The 15,894-nt window shown below is 40.2% G+C and overlaps 1 protein-coding gene across 1 annotated transcript; it reads left to right on the top strand.

Annotated features, from left to right (window-relative positions):
* Positions 1-412: 412 nt before the first annotated feature.
* Positions 413-14,225, top strand: LOC122808447 (vomeronasal type-2 receptor 26-like). Its single transcript, XM_044079409.1, has 2 exons — positions 413-509; positions 13,306-14,225. Exons 1-2 carry the CDS (start codon positions 413-415, stop codon positions 14,223-14,225), a joined length of 1,017 nt encoding a protein of 338 aa, XP_043935344.1.
* The last annotated feature ends 1,669 nt before the right edge of the window (positions 14,226-15,894 follow it).

Genomic DNA, 15,894 nt, shown 5'->3' on the forward strand with positions numbered 1-15,894 from the left:
TTTTGGTAATGATTTACCTACTCCTTCTCAAGATGTAATGAAGAGAAAGAGTATGTACAGACCCCCTTCACATCTTATGTTATCTGTTTGAAAAGTTCTGTGAAGAGCAGATCAGACTTATCTCTTATAGGAATGGCTCCTGGCCTGACAACCTTACAGCACAAGAATGAGTCTTATTAAAAGACCTTATGTGCAACAAGAACATTGGGGTTGTGAAACTCGACAATGGTGGGGATGTTGTCATTATGGATTATGTTGATTACTGTACCAAAATGTTTGAAATTTTGAATAACTCTAACAGCTGTGAAAGGGTTTCAAAAATGTGGTCAACATTGCTTATGCAAAGATCGATTATTGTTTTTTAGACATGGTAAATTAGGGCATTATTACAGAGGATGCATATGACTTTGTCATGACTGAAAAACCCTTAATCCCTTTGGTATGTGGGATTGCAAAAATACATAAGGATGTTAATGACACCCCCCCTTTAAGGCTTATTGTTGCTGCAGGTAAGTCCAAGATGGAACCTCTTGCTGCATATATTGATTTACAGTGTAAATGTATTTTTGAGGAAAAGAGGCATGTGTTGCATGATTCCTGGCATTTACTCAAGATGTTAAACAGTCTTCAGTTTGGAGTTGACATATTGTTCACAATGATTGATATAATTAAGTTATTTTCTGTTATTCTGCACCACATTGGTCTTGAATACATTGCAAACTATTTGGATGATGGCAAATTTTTCGATAACAAAAAAATTTTAGTTTTGTATGATTTTTTTTGGACATTGTTCTGAGGAACAACTTTGTTTTTTTTTTTTGTTTTGTTTTGTTTTTTTTTTTTGAAGGAGAATAATTTGGTCAGACAGCATGGGTAGCTATAGGTGCCAGACATGCCCCTGTCTATACTAATTTTGTCCTGGATGAATGGGAAAAGCAACGTGTGTTTGGTTGATGACTGAAAACATGTATGCCTATTTCAGATTTTTGGATAATATTCTTATCCTGTGGAAAGGGAGTATAAATACATTATTATAATTTGTTGACTATGTTGGCAAATTTCAGATTTTTTTAAATTTTACTTACACCTTCAATTTTGGAAAATTGACTATTTAGATGTGAATCTTATATAGGATATTTTTAAATTTACTCATAGGTTCATATCCACTATTTTCTGTAAGGACACTTTTTTGAACTCATATTTACATTTTCATAGCTGTCAGCCCCCCAACCAAAAAGGAAATATAGTGAAAGGGCAAAAAAGAAATATAGTTAATGAGCCAATGGTGAGATTGTTAAGAATGATTAATTATGAAGTTTTTTCTCTGAAATTAAAGCACTGATTAGCATGTTTATGGATAGAGGCTATCCCATTCCATTATTAAAAGATGTTGAAACATAAAACTTTTATGGGAGAAGGTCAAAATTGTCACCTATTTTGGCTGGGAACAACATTGCCCATGGGCAGTTGAAAGGTAGGAGCAATCTTAAAAACTGGGGAGCTCTGGTTATTCCTTATAAAAGAGGTGCCCCAGGATAGTTAGCATGCTTAAAAGAACTTTGGATTTAGCATTTACTAAGAATCTAAAGTTGAAATTGGAAGAATGACCCCAAATCATTTACAGTAGGGGTAAAAATATCAAGAATTACCTTGAGAGAGGTCATGCTATGAGCTCATTTACATATTTCAGATCATAAGATCATAGGATCATATGAGGTTACCAGGCTAATGGCCCTGAGGCCCTTACAAGCCTAGCCAAGAGTTTATCCCCCAAAAAAGAAACCTCGGTCAACACCTGTTGCCCCTGTTAATGAGGGACACAGGTGGAACCCCTGGGACAAATTTGTGGTTTCCCATCCACTTATCAAGGTTGCACTTGAAGAGGGTCAACAAGGTACTCTGACATGTATGGGAAGTCTATTCCACAGACGGGGTACCCTCTCGAAGACAAACATGTCTCTCAAGCAGGTTTTGTTGATGTTGCATATTAGATTTAGGCCTTTTGAGTGAGTAATGTGTGAGGAGTTAAACTTATTGATAAGGAGCATCTCTAGTAGAGCAGGGTCCAATATTGCCTTGTAGGCGAGACACAGATCACCTCTGAGCAATCTGTATGATACCGAGTAGAGTGATAGTGATTTGAGCCTGTCCTCATAGGACATGTTTTGGAGGCCATGGATTCTCTTTGTGAGGTATTTATGTAGCCTTTCCAGTTAGTGCAGGTGTTTGGAGAGGTACAAACCAAACAGGGCGTTATACTCAATTATTGGCCTAATGAGGGAGGAGTACAGAGAGGAAATAACCTCTTTTTTTCTGGATGCAATCCCTTTACTTATGAGATGAACCAAGTAAAAGGCTTTTTTGAACACTACTGCTACATAATGCTCGAATGTTAGATTGTTGTCAACCTGTGTACCCAGGTCTCTCATCACAGGCTGTGTGCTTAGGGGGTTGACATTGATGTGGTAATTAGTAGGGACCATGTTTTTGCCAAATTGGTATGATAATACATTTTTTTGCATTTAACTTAAGGTCATGACTTTGGCACCAGTCATTTGTTGCTGTGAGACCCTCTTGCAGTATGTTAACATAATTTGAGGAGTCAATGACAGCACCCAACTTGCAGTCATCTACAAACTTGGTCAACCACAGGCCTTTTGTCTTTGCCTGGTCCTCTGAGAAGTAGATGCCAAACAGTAGGTGTTCCAGAACAGATCCCTAGGGAATACAACTAGTGACAGTTCTGCTGTTAGAGGTGGCGGCACCTGTTTTGACCTTGTGGGTCCTATCAGTGAGCCAACTGACCACCCACCTGATAAGATAGGGATTTCACCAAGTTGTGATAACTTTTCAATGATGTCTGAGCAGGGGATTGTGTCAAAGGCCTTGACTATATGTACTGACTTTCCCTCATCTAGGGCCTTGGTGACAGTCTCAAAGAAGTCAACCAGGTTCAACAGGCAAGTTCTGCCCTTGATTAATCTGAACAGGGTGGGGTCAAGTGCTTGGAAATTGTCTATGTCCTTGTCTATGAGATCCATAATAATACGCTTCATGTCTTTAAAGATCAGACTCATCAAGCTAATGGGACAATAGTTTTAAGGGTCAGTAGTGGCACCACCTTTGTGCAAGGGGATGAAAATGGCAATTCTCCACTCTGCTGGAATGAAGCCTCTACTTAGGCTGTGTTTCAATAGCTGCTCAATGGCAAAGCTAGTTCTTGCTGGAGATGGTGCAGAATACAGCCTGGGATACTATAAGGTCCCATGGAAGCTGTGTTCTTTGCTTGGACAGGGCCTTTAACACTTGATCTATGGACATGTGAGGTGTGGGACAAGTATCAGGGATGTCAAATGGGCCTTTGTGGGGAGATAGAGGGGTGACGTTTGCACTGAACTTATCAGCTAGCAGGTTGGCTAAGTCAACAGGATCAGTGTAAGTGGTACCATTAAGTACTTATTTGGAACAAACCCGGGCTTTGGCATGGAGGTTCCTGATGTAACTGAAGAAGGCTTTGTGGTTTCCCCTTGTTTCAGAGGCTAGTTTCAATTCATAACTGGCTTTGGAGGTTTTCACCAGTAATCTAATTTGCTTGTTGAGGCTGAGGAGGGAGTTTTTCCAATTTGGAATTTGTTTCTTTTAACCCTTGGAAAACAATTTCTTCCTTTTGTTGTAAAGCCTGTTGATAGAGGGTGCCCACCAGATAGGTTTTTGTTTCCTTGAGGAACAGGTTTTATTTCTGTTGGGTATGGCTGAGTCCATGCTGTTGTACAGGTGCGTGCATACTGTACTGGCATACTGTTCTGAATAGTTGTCTGCATCCTCTGAGGGGGGTCGGTGGTGTGAAGCTACTGATACCCTTCCTTTGGAGGCTCTGTTCAGCTTTTGAAAAGTGTTTTAGCCTGGTTACGGTTGGGAGGGGGGGGGGTTGGGTGGGATAGAAACTTTGAAAGACACAGAATGATGATCTGATCTCACCAGGGAAGGACATACTATGGGAGTAGTGCAGCAGTCATCTATGTTGGTGAGAACCAAGTCCAGAATGTTATCTCCCCTTTGTGAGGGATAGGACGAGCTGGTCTAGTGCATTAGAACTGATGAAGTCAAGGAATCATTGGGTGAGTGCATTAGTGCAGGAACAGTTCATGCAGTCTATGGTGGGGTAGTTTAATTCACCAAGGATCAGGGTGATAGGGGGTACCCTGATGGAATCAAGTAGGTCCAGGTAGGAGGAGTGTGGGTCCTGAGTCATGGAGGGGGTTTATAGCTGGCTATAACTTGGATGGGTGTCTTGCCAACTGTCATCTGCACCTGAAGTAATTCCAGCAAATCATGCTGGCAAACCAGTCTGGAGGTGTGCCTGTCCTTAATGAAGATAGAGACTCCACCACCCTTAGTCTTCCTGACCTCATTTGGGGGGTCGGAATGCATGGAATGAGGTATAGCCTGGTAAGGCAGGGGGCTCTCTGCAGCCTGAACCAAGTTTCTGTGACTGCACAGACATCGGCATCTTCCAGTGTGAGGAGAGCCTCCAGTGAGTGCATTTTCAGGTTAAGGCTTCTAGTGTTAAGCAGCATGACCTTCAATTTGCTTTTTGACAGATCTTTTATGTTGGAAGATAACATAACCTAAAAAAGGCACAATGTGTGAGGCAAGAGCCTTGGCCAGGATTCAGAATCCCAGAGGTAACAGGTGGAGGTCATCTCTGGCAAACCATCGAGGCCTATCAAACATGTCATTCCAGGCAGACAGATACAGGATCCCCTTGGAAAGACACCAGAAACTAATCCAATTGTTGAAGTCAATTATTTTTTGTTGGTATTGTGGTATAATTCTTGGTGAAGGTAGGATGCTGCTTATGGCTAGGGTCATACCTGCCTGGGCTGGGACACATACTCTGAGAGCTCAATCATGTCTCTCTTCACATAGTCCATGGAGGTATGTCTCAAGTCATTCACACCAACATGGATAATTACAGAGTCATAATTGTACCTGTTCTGAAGAGACTTAAGTCTATGGGGGATGTGGTGGATTCTGCACCTGACTAACAACCAACCATGACCTTCTCTTTGTCTAGCCTGGTGAGGGAGATATTGATGTGTCTCACAACTGAGTCACTAATGACTAGTATGTTTGGTTTATTGTTATGCTTTATGGGCTGCATTGGTTTATTGTTATGCCTTATGGGTTGTGTTTGTGAGACACTGGTGTGTTGTCTGTTGTGTGTGATGTGTTTGGTGATGTGTGAGGAATGTTTGTGAGTGTGTTTTGGAGGTCTCTGCTGTTTATGTAAGTTTTTATTGAGGACCCCTACATAGGTGTGTGTGTTGTGCTTGGTTATGTGATGTGGGTGGTGTGGTGTTTGTGCTGGCAATCTCCTCTTTGTCAGGAGTACTGCTGTGGCGTGAGAGAGAGAATGGATTCCAGGTTACTGATGTAGATGCAGAGGAATAATGTGTTAGGAGAAGAGGGTTGTCAGTGAACATGAGCCAATTGCTACACTGTCTCAGGATGCCAATGGTGACCAGGCTGGCAGGAGAAACTGATGGGAATTGTCCAGACACAGTGCTCTGAATACTTGAGCAGACTTATGGAGAAAGGGTTTTGATAAGGGTTTGCCACAATTGTGGAGACCACAAAAACCTTCTTAAATGTAAAATAACTGGCCTGAAGCAGAAGTGCTAAAACCAAAACTAAGATGCTTAGAATAGCCAATACATTTAATCAGGCTACTAACAAGCAGTAATAAATGCAGTGGAATAAAAGCAATTGAACACTTAGCACACAGCAAAGCAAAATAAGGTAACAAAGTAGGAAGAACACAGTTAGTAAGAGCAGCTGAATAAAGTGTAAACATTTTTTTAAGTGGTTGAAGCACTTGGGCTTCAGACCAGTTGTTTTACATTAAGGTTTGTGGTCTGCACTGTTGTGGCAGGACAGGTAGCTTACATCCTTCTAAGTTGTGAGTTGCTGATTGAAGGCTTAGTGTCTGTTATTCTAAAAATGTATTAGTTCTGGTTTAAGCACTTGGGCTTTGGACCAGTTATTTTACATTAAGAAGGTGTGGTCTGCACTCTTGTGTGAGTAGAGGGTAGAGTATGCCCTTCTCAGCTGGGAGTTTCTGGATAAAGGCTTATTGTGCCTGCTTATTTGAACTGTTTCTTTCTGAAATTAGTATGCCTTGTTTGCTGTAGCATATACTAAATTCAGACCTGCTGAATCTAGCTTTGGTTGTATAACTTGAGCACTAATCCAGACCATCTTTTTTTGGAGAAGTTTCCCCTGCACCCTAGTGGCAGGAGTGTGCAGTTAGAACTTGCCTGATTGAAGACATATGGAAAGGGGCTCAGTTTTTAGCTTTTTATTGGTAAATTGGTTAATTTGTTTAAATCAGTTTGCTCATTTGCTACTGTTATATAAAAAATACACTTTATGCATCGCTGCTTAGCTAGAGTTAAATTATTCTCTGCGCCATAAAGTCTGCTCTTTAAATTTTCCCTTAAAACTAGCCAGTTGTTTAGTTTTAGCACTCAAATCTGTTTGTTTGAGCTTGGCACTTATTCAGAACTCATTGTAAGCACTAAATAAGCTACAAATTACTACAGCACTCAACCTTCCTCACTTATCTAGAGGAAAACAGTTTTTAGTACTTCATAAATAAGCACCTATCCAGGCATGTCTAAGGGTCAGCTCCTGGTGTTTTTTCCTGTCTACCTGATGAATATGCTTAGATAGAGCATTAGTCTCCACTCCCCTCCTTATACTTGATTTATGTTCTATGATGCGTTCATATGACAAGTAACATTGTTTATTTGGCAACGTGTGAGGCATGCGCTTGTTTCTATGTCGGCAAGACGACTAGAAAACTTAAGGAACGCATCATAGAACATAAATCAAGTATAGGAGAGTGAGACTAATGCTCTATCTAAGCATATTTCAAATTGTGGCTCTACACACAGTTTCAAGTTTAGAGTAATAGAATGTGTTGTTAGCTCTATCAGGGGAGGGGACTTATGTAATCATTTAGATAATAAAGAATACGAGTGGATAGTAAGGCTAGCAGCTAATATATCCCCTGGATTAAATTTTGATGTTTCCTTAAAACCTGTTCTAATAAAAATACAACACACTAAGTTAAAATAACATAGGTAATGCATTTGCGTATATATGTGTGCATGTAAATATAAGTACACAAAAGTAAGCAAATATATGTATGTATGAATTTTATCTAATTTTACTTGTTTATGTTTTAAAATTATAAGTAATGTAATTATTTTGATGCATTAGTCACATGACCATGGCTGCGGGTCACGTGATGTATTGGGTGTGTATTTAATGTCTGATTTTAATGTACCTGTGTCTATCATTGAGAAAGGGTCTTGTACCTGAAAGCTTTGTGTTTGATAAAGGTGTGTGTTTTTTACCTCAACTTTTTCATTGTGCTTTGTACCTTTGACTTTGCAGCAGTATATATTTGGTGTACCTGATGAATCTGGGCATCTTGGGGCAATGCAGCAATTGCCTCATGTACACAGACAACCCTCTCCTCTTACCACCCAACACTACAACCTGTGAGAGATGCACTTGTATAGCCAAACTGGAAGCAAAGCTATCTTCACCCAAGACTGGACTAGACAGTCAAGAGGAGAAGGTAAACACTTGCACCACACCACACTCATCACATAGTCCCTCAAAACCTACATCACCAAAACAGATACATACAAACACAAAACACACACCTACATTCACGGAGGCTCTCAATAAAAATCTGCTCAAGCAACAGAGACCTCCAAAGCAGAAATGCAAGCAACCTCCACCCCCCCAACACAACCCAAGTGACACATAGCCCACAAACTCAGTGTGCCACTCAACCACAACCCATAAGGCATAACAACGTACCCAACACTCTAGTCATAGGTGACTCTATAGTCAGGCACACTGATGTTCCACTAACCAGGCTAAACAAGGAGAAAGTTACTGTCAGCTGCCTGTCAGGTGCCAGGATCTGCCACATAATGCACGCACTAAGGTCACTCCACAAGTACAAATATGACTCTGTCATTGTCCATGTTGGTGTGAATGACCTGAGATGTACCTCCCTGAACTACATGAAAAGAGACATGGAGGAGCTCTCTGATCTTGTAGCCCAGGCAGGTATGACCCTAGCCATTTGTAGCATCCCACCATCACCCAGAATGATACCACAGTACAAGGACAAAATGATTGACTTCAACAATTGGCTAAGCTTCTGGTGTCATTCTAAGGGGATCCACTATCTCTCTGCCTGGGATGACATGATCAACAGACCACGATGCTTTGCCAGAGATGGCCTGCATCTGTCGCCCTTGGGATTCCGGATACTGGCTAAGGCTCTTGTCACCCCTATAGTGCCTTTTTTTAGGCAAAGTTCAAATGACAAATTCACCACTGTAACAGGTACAAGCAAGCAAAATCTGAGGGTAATGCTACTCAATGCCAGAAGTCTAAACCTCAAAATACATTAACTCGAGGCACTCCTTAAAATCGAGAACTTCGACATCTGTGCAGTGACAGAGACTTGGTTCAAGGCTCCAGAGAGCACCCCTGCATTACCAGGCCACCTAACCTGGACTGAAACACTAAGGGTGGAGGCATGTCCATATTCATTAAGGATATCCACACATCCAGGCTAGCTGTTCAGCATAATGTAGCCGAGATTATCCAAGTGCAACTAACTCTGGGCAAGACAGCAATCCAAATTGTACCTTGCTACAGATCCCCCACCATGCCCCAGGATTCCCACTCATCATTTCTTGATACACTGGAAAATATTAGGGTACAACCCAACACCCTAATAATGGGTGATTTCAACTACCCCACCATTAACTAGGAAAACTACTCATGTACCAACTCTATGGTTCAACATTTTCTGGAATTCATAAATTCCAACGCCTTGGATCAACTTATCCACACCCCCACCAGAGGCAGCAATATCATAGACCTGGTCATTACCAACATGGGTGACTGGTGTTCCACTCCAGAGGTCAATTCCTTGTTGGTCAGATCCGACCACAAGCTAATCACCCTAGACATCCACATCCTGCCTCCACCCCCCTATTAGGGAAACCACAGTAAAATATTTCTCCAAAGCCAACTTCACACTTCTTAAGACAGAAGTGGCAAACTTCATGACAATCATGCAGATGGACAATAGAGGTACAACTGCTGGATCCTACACAAATGCACTTTATAAGCACTTACACAAGTGCATGGATTGTGCTATCCCTAACAGAACCAAGATGCTATCCCCCCAAAAAAAGGAAGCCAGTCTGGTGGTTCCCCTGCCATAAACAAACTCTACAACAGAAGAAAGAAACTGTTGTAAAAAGAGTAAAATCCCATGATTGGAGGAACTCCCTGGTCAACCTCAGTAAGAAGCTGAGATCCATCATTAAATCCTCCAAAGCTAGGTACGAAAACAAAATTGCCACTGATTCTAAAGACAACCACAAAGCATTCTATAGCTATGTCAAGAATCTCAATGGCAATATTCAGATCTGCTCTGAGTTACAGCACAGTGGCACTAAATATACAGAACCAACTGATATTGCCAACATCCTGGCAGATAGGTTCAGTGCTAACCTTACCCCTCTCTCAACCCCTAAAGGGCCCATCTCTATACCAGAAGAATGCAACGCTCCTGTAATCATGGCTGCACAGGTAAAAACCACACTCTCCAAAGCTAAGAGCACAGCATCCATGGGACCTGACAACATCCCAGGCTGCATTCTACATGAACTACAGAATGAACTGGCACCCCTCCTAAGCACCATGTTCAATCATAGCCTCACCTCAGGCTTTATGCCCACTGAATGGCACACAGTGACTGTTATCCCACTCCACAAAAGGGGAGCCACCACAGACCCTGGGAACTACAGCCCTATTAGCCTAACGAGCCTGGTCTGCGAGGCCATGGAATGTATCATCATGCAACGTATAAACAAAGACATTGGTAATCTCCAAACTCTGGACCCCACCCAGTTCGGGTTTGTAAAAGGAAGATCATGTCTCCTAAACCTGATAGACTTCTTTGAAGCAGTCACCAAAGCCATAGACGAGGGTAAGGTGGTTCACACAGCCTATCTAGATCTTGCCAAGGATTTTGACACCATCCCCCACTCTGGAATTATAGATAAACTCACTAAACTAGGTATAAATCCCTATGTCACAAGATGGGTTGCCAACTGGCTCACTGACAGAACCCACACTTTGAAAGTAGCAGACTCCAAATCCAACTTCAGACCAGTGATAAGTGTTGTACCACAGGGTTCAGTCCTGAGTCCTTTCCTGTTTGGTATCTAATTTTCTGAAGTACAGGCTAACACAGAAGATCTTTGGCTAATGAAGTTCTCAGATGACTGCAAACTAGGAGCCATAATCGAAACTCCTAATGATGTGGACATTCTACAAAAGGGCCTCACTGAGAGAGATGCCTGGTGTCAAAGCCATGGCCTCAAGCTCAATGCCAAAAAGTGCATTGTCATCCCCTTTGGTAAACATTCTGTACCCATGAGCTACCACACAGGTGGTAGTCTACTTAACACTGAAAGTGTAATAAAATACCTTGGGACACAGGTGGACGGTAGTGTCTCCTTTGATAATCACATCGTCACAGCAGTCAGGAAATCCTTCTATATAGCACACCTCATCACAAAAGGTTTCTCAAACAGGAAAAAAGAGGTCATTGTTCCCCTCTACTCGTTACTCATTAGATCCATTATAGAGTACAATGTCCCTTTTGGTATGTACCTCACAAGACATGTACAACAACTGGAAAGGCCACAGAAATACCTCACAAAGAGGATTACCAGCCTCAAACAGATGCCCTACACAGACCATCTCAAAAACTCCAGCTTTACTCCATTGCATATTGCCTCCTCAGCGGCGATCTCTGCCTAATATACAAAACTATGTCAAACCCAGAGCTGTTGGACATGCTCCACTTAAAGAAATCCCAATCCCTCTGAGCTACATGCTCTAGGTACCTAAACCTTGTCACCACAATAAACAGAACATGCTTAATGGGATAGATTCCTTTCCCAGAGACTTCCCATACTCTGGAACAAACTACTTAGCTATATCAAACAAAGCTCCCCATTAGCACTCTTCAAGATAAATCTTGATGATTGGACGGGAAATAGGAAATTCACCCCATGGATCACTTCTGGGGCTCTGTTTGACAGGGACACAGGAAAATAATTTTCTTGGGTGGCAAAAGCCAGGGTACCTTTTTGGCTAGGCTCATATAGACCCTAGGGCCAATAGCCTACTACCTACCTATAAACCTATGAACCTATGAGAGGGAGGAAACAGAAGAACACAGTTGCAGTAACAGCAACTGAATAAAGTGCAATTTATTTTTGTTAAGTGGAGAGGGAGGAAGCAGAAGATAATTCAAGATTAAGAAACTAAGGGTGTTGGCCTTCCCAAATGCTCTCATTGTACACAGTAGACAAACCTGATTAGATGGGACTAGGAGGAGTATCCAAAATCAAAGAAGCAAAGGGTAGTTCTTCCTGAATGATCTCACTGTACTCATTTGTGTGAGCAAATTAGATGGGGCTGGGAGGAGTGTCCAAAAACAAATTTACAATGGGGATTCCAAAGCCCCCAAGTTTAAGAATAGAAGAACACTTGGGTGGGAGGGAGGAAAAGCAAGCAAACTGCAGAGAGAGACCACCAATATTCAATCAATATTCAATGAAACAAATAAATGAATGAAGTACAGTTTTGTTAACTATCACTGAAACAGAACAAATGTAAAGAAAAGTATACTTATATCAGCTTTGTATATCCAGATTGTTGTAGAATCAGTCACAGTCAGGTAAACAGCTATATGTCTAAATGTGGATGCTGTAAATTCTGTAGGTATGTCAATAATGACCCATACATGTGTTTGAAAAGTTATGACAGGACCACAGATTGTGCAGGTATATGTAACTGTAACACCTATGGTATATTTAGCTACTTGCATCTTCTGTTCAGCCTTCTATGTTGGAAAAACTTAAAGGAGGCTTAGGGACAGAATTTATGAACACTTATGTGATATGAAGTAAAGAAAAAGGAGCAATGCTCTATACAGTCATTAGTTCTATTTGTTGATTTCAAAAAGTATATCTTTTCTGTCATCGTCAGTGCTATTAAAATTGTGAGGAGTGGTGATGTTAATGATTTGTTGGTATCAAATCAGTTAGTTGGCAGATATGGTTTAATGCCAACAATGATCCTGGCTTAAATTATTGTGTTTCTTTAATTAGTGTATTAAATCAGAAGGCTTTCAAGGTTTAATATGTACTTTTCTATTTGTACTTTTGATACAACTTCAAATATTTTAAAGATTTTGTATCTACTTTTAGTAGGGTCTAAGGCTGTAATTATTGTGAATTTATATCGTTTAAATACAAAGTAAATGTAATTATGTTTAGACATACACAGATATATTTTTGCCTTTTTCACTGTTGTTTTTAACTATTTTAACTGTTTTACCTTTTAATTTGTTCATTGGCCGGCTGCTTTGATTGGTTGAGGGACAAATAAATTGAAAGTAACTGACTTTGCTTGTTAAACTCTGATGAAGTCCTTTATTGTACTGTTATTGGGACAAAAATGCTTAGTTTTGTGCATGTGTTTTGCAATTAAATCCATTGACTTTAAGACCACTCTGGATTTTTGTATATATTTATATTTACTTACTTTTATATTTATCTTTATTTTTTTATTTACATTTATTTTTATTTTTGTTTGGTTTGATAATTTTATTTGGGTATAGAAAAAAAGTGGTTCAGTCCAATGTTCCATTTCTCGTTTATCCTTAATATCACACAGAATGTGACCTGACAAACAAAGATGTCAATGCTGGCAATAATACAGTCAGACAGATCATGTCATTATTACAGTAGTCATATTTGTGGGCATGTTGTTTTAGAATTAAGTCTGTCCTGTAGTCCGGCAGGTATTAGATGGCCTGTACTAGTTGACAGCTTCCTTTTGTAAGTAAATGTGGATAACTATAACTGTCAGATTGAGTTATGTAGATTCATGCGAAACGTTTGTTTGTTGCTTCTACTGAGGGACTGGAGCAGCTGAGGAAGTTCTAACAGAAAATGGAATGTTACACAGTCGGGGAGAAAAGAATTCTATTGTGCATCACTGACAGTCTTAATTAATATTCTAGTCATGTTTGTATAAGAATTATTATACATTGTCTCTGTTTACAAATAATCTATATCTCTATAGTAACATAATTTATTTACTTGTATGTTTCAGATTCCACAGAGTGCTTCAAATGTCAGGATGATTTCTGGCCTAATGAAAGACACGACACTTGTCTTGTTAAATCTGTGAACTTCCTGTCCTATGAAGAGACACTGGGTGTGGTTTTAATCTGTGCAGTTATATTTAGTGCACCAATTCCTACTGGCATCCTTGTTATTTTTCTAAAGAAAAGGGACACACCAATTGTGAAAGCCAACAATCGTGAACTGAGCTACCTTCTCCTGTGTTCACTTGTCCTTTGCTTTCTCTGTCCTTTAATTTTTATTGGCTATCCCAATCAATTAATGTGTATGTTCCAACAAGCAGTGTTTGGTATCATTTTTACACTGTGTGTCTCTTGTATCTTGGCAAAAACCATAATGGTTGTCATTGCATTCAGAGCTGCAAGACCAGGCAACAACCTAAAAAAATGGGTTGGCACAAGGGTACCAAATTCTGTGGTCCTCATCTGTACATTAGGTCAGAGCCTGATCTGTATCATTTGGATAAGTATATCACCTCCATTTCCAGAAAAAAACATGACATTACAACTAGGAGTGATAATAATACAGTGCAATGAAGGATCACTCATCGCATTCTGGTGCATGATGGGATACATGGGTCTTCTGGCTAGTATCAGCTTCATAGTAGCATTTCTATCAAGAAAGCTACCAGACAGTTTTAATGAGGCAAAATACATCACTTTTAGTATGCTTATATTTGTAAGTGTTTGGCTATCATTCATTCCTGCTTACCTTAGCACTCGTGGGAAGTATATGGTTGCAGTAGAAATATTTGCTATTTTATGCTCCAGTCTAGGTTTGCTGTCATGCTTATTTTTCCCAAAGTGTTACATAATACTTCTAAGGAGCGCGAGAAATACTAAGGAATTTGTAATGGGGAAAAATGATTCAAGTAGTAAAAAAAGTTGATGTTTTGTGTAAAATGTTACTCTTGATCTGTATTGGATATTATTGTTGCAAGCATTGGAATATAATGTGAGAAAGCTGTATTAATCTGAATGTGATTGCTGAAATTTCTGTATGTTGGAAATTGTTACCCAAATGTCACTATGCTTGGTTCTAGATAATAAAACATATCACATCAGCTTTGTTTAACCTAATAGCTTGGGATGTGTATCTAGACATTTGTAGGCTTACAGGTTTGGATATACATTGAGTGCACAGTGATTATGTACTTGTTATATTTATTTTACTGATCCATTCTTTAAACTATTTGTTGTATTACAGGTAGTGGTGTTAGCAAGAGGAACACAGCAGCCAGGTACTTTATCCCTAACAACTGAGCCCTGCCTTGTTCTCTAGGAATTTCCAAAAATTCCATGTCAAGCTGTGAGCTATAATCTCTCCAACATATCCAGGAGCTTCCCAGGCTGGAGTCTATGTGTAACAGGTCATTCTTGGTATACCTCTCATATGAAACATTCATTGGGGGGGGGGGTTCTTTCGCTAGGTGCCCAGACTACTTCATCGGACTCTTCTCAAATAGAAGAGGCAGTGACTCTACTCTGAGATCATTCCAGATCAGGTTCATAGCCTTAGGATAGATTATTGTAACCCCACATTTTATGTATTTTACCTCATAAACATGCATACGTACATACATAACACGCATACCTATTTTTATAAAGACTTTTTTTGAAGAAAGTTAATGACTGTCTTCTAATAACAAGAGGCATTAGTGGCTGATTTATTCTGATAGTAATAGAAACTCACAGCCACAGCAGCAGAGGGACAAAGGAGCAGTCTTCCTCAGGTACAAGTCATTTGTGAGGGGGTGCGATCTGAAGTTGAAAAGCTACTGCTTGTTTCATTAACATGAAAGCATTTTTAGTTAGCATTTAAACACTCATGATCCCATGTTAGATAACAGACAGCTGTATAAATGATAGGAAGCAGCTGTTATATAACCTTATAATAGCTGTTTGCTATACTCTACTGCATAGTTGAGACAAATTACTTGAGTTGTTTTCTGCATTTACAAGGTAACAAATCAAAAGAAAAGGGAAAGTGAAGTGGAGGGGATAAGAGAGGAAGGCAGAAAGATGAAAGAGAAAGAGAGGGGCAACAGGCACTGCCACAAGGAATTCTGCAATGAACTAAAAGAAAACTGGTGAGAAAACAGAAAAATAAACTGTCAATGGGAATAATGAGGGGAGAAAAAGGGGCCTATATTACTTTGTCGAAAACTGCCTTCATCGAAACTCTGTTAATTGAACATAAGTCAGCAAACATTCACATCAGCAAATGTTTTACACAGGAAATGGAGTTAGTTGTCCACTACTCTGACCATCATACACAGCGTAGCATATCAAACCCAGCAAGGTGGAGGGCAGCACCGCTACACCCCTTCTACATGTATACACACACACACACACACACACACACACACACACACACACACACACACACACACATAAAACTCCGAAATCACACTGCAGTGGGGAAAAGGGCAAATTTCCTACTGCTGGCCAACTAACTCCGTTCCCTGTGTAAAATGTTCACTGATGTAAACATTTGTTGAAGGGAACATTTTCTGACTTATGTTTGGTGAACAGAAATTCGAGGAAGTTAATCTTCA

Source organism: Protopterus annectens, chromosome 8.part0 (assembly GCF_019279795.1).
Source record: "Protopterus annectens isolate FY-2018-M chromosome 8.part0, PAN1.0, whole genome shotgun sequence".
Taxonomy (NCBI): domain Eukaryota; kingdom Metazoa; phylum Chordata; order Ceratodontiformes; family Protopteridae; genus Protopterus; species Protopterus annectens.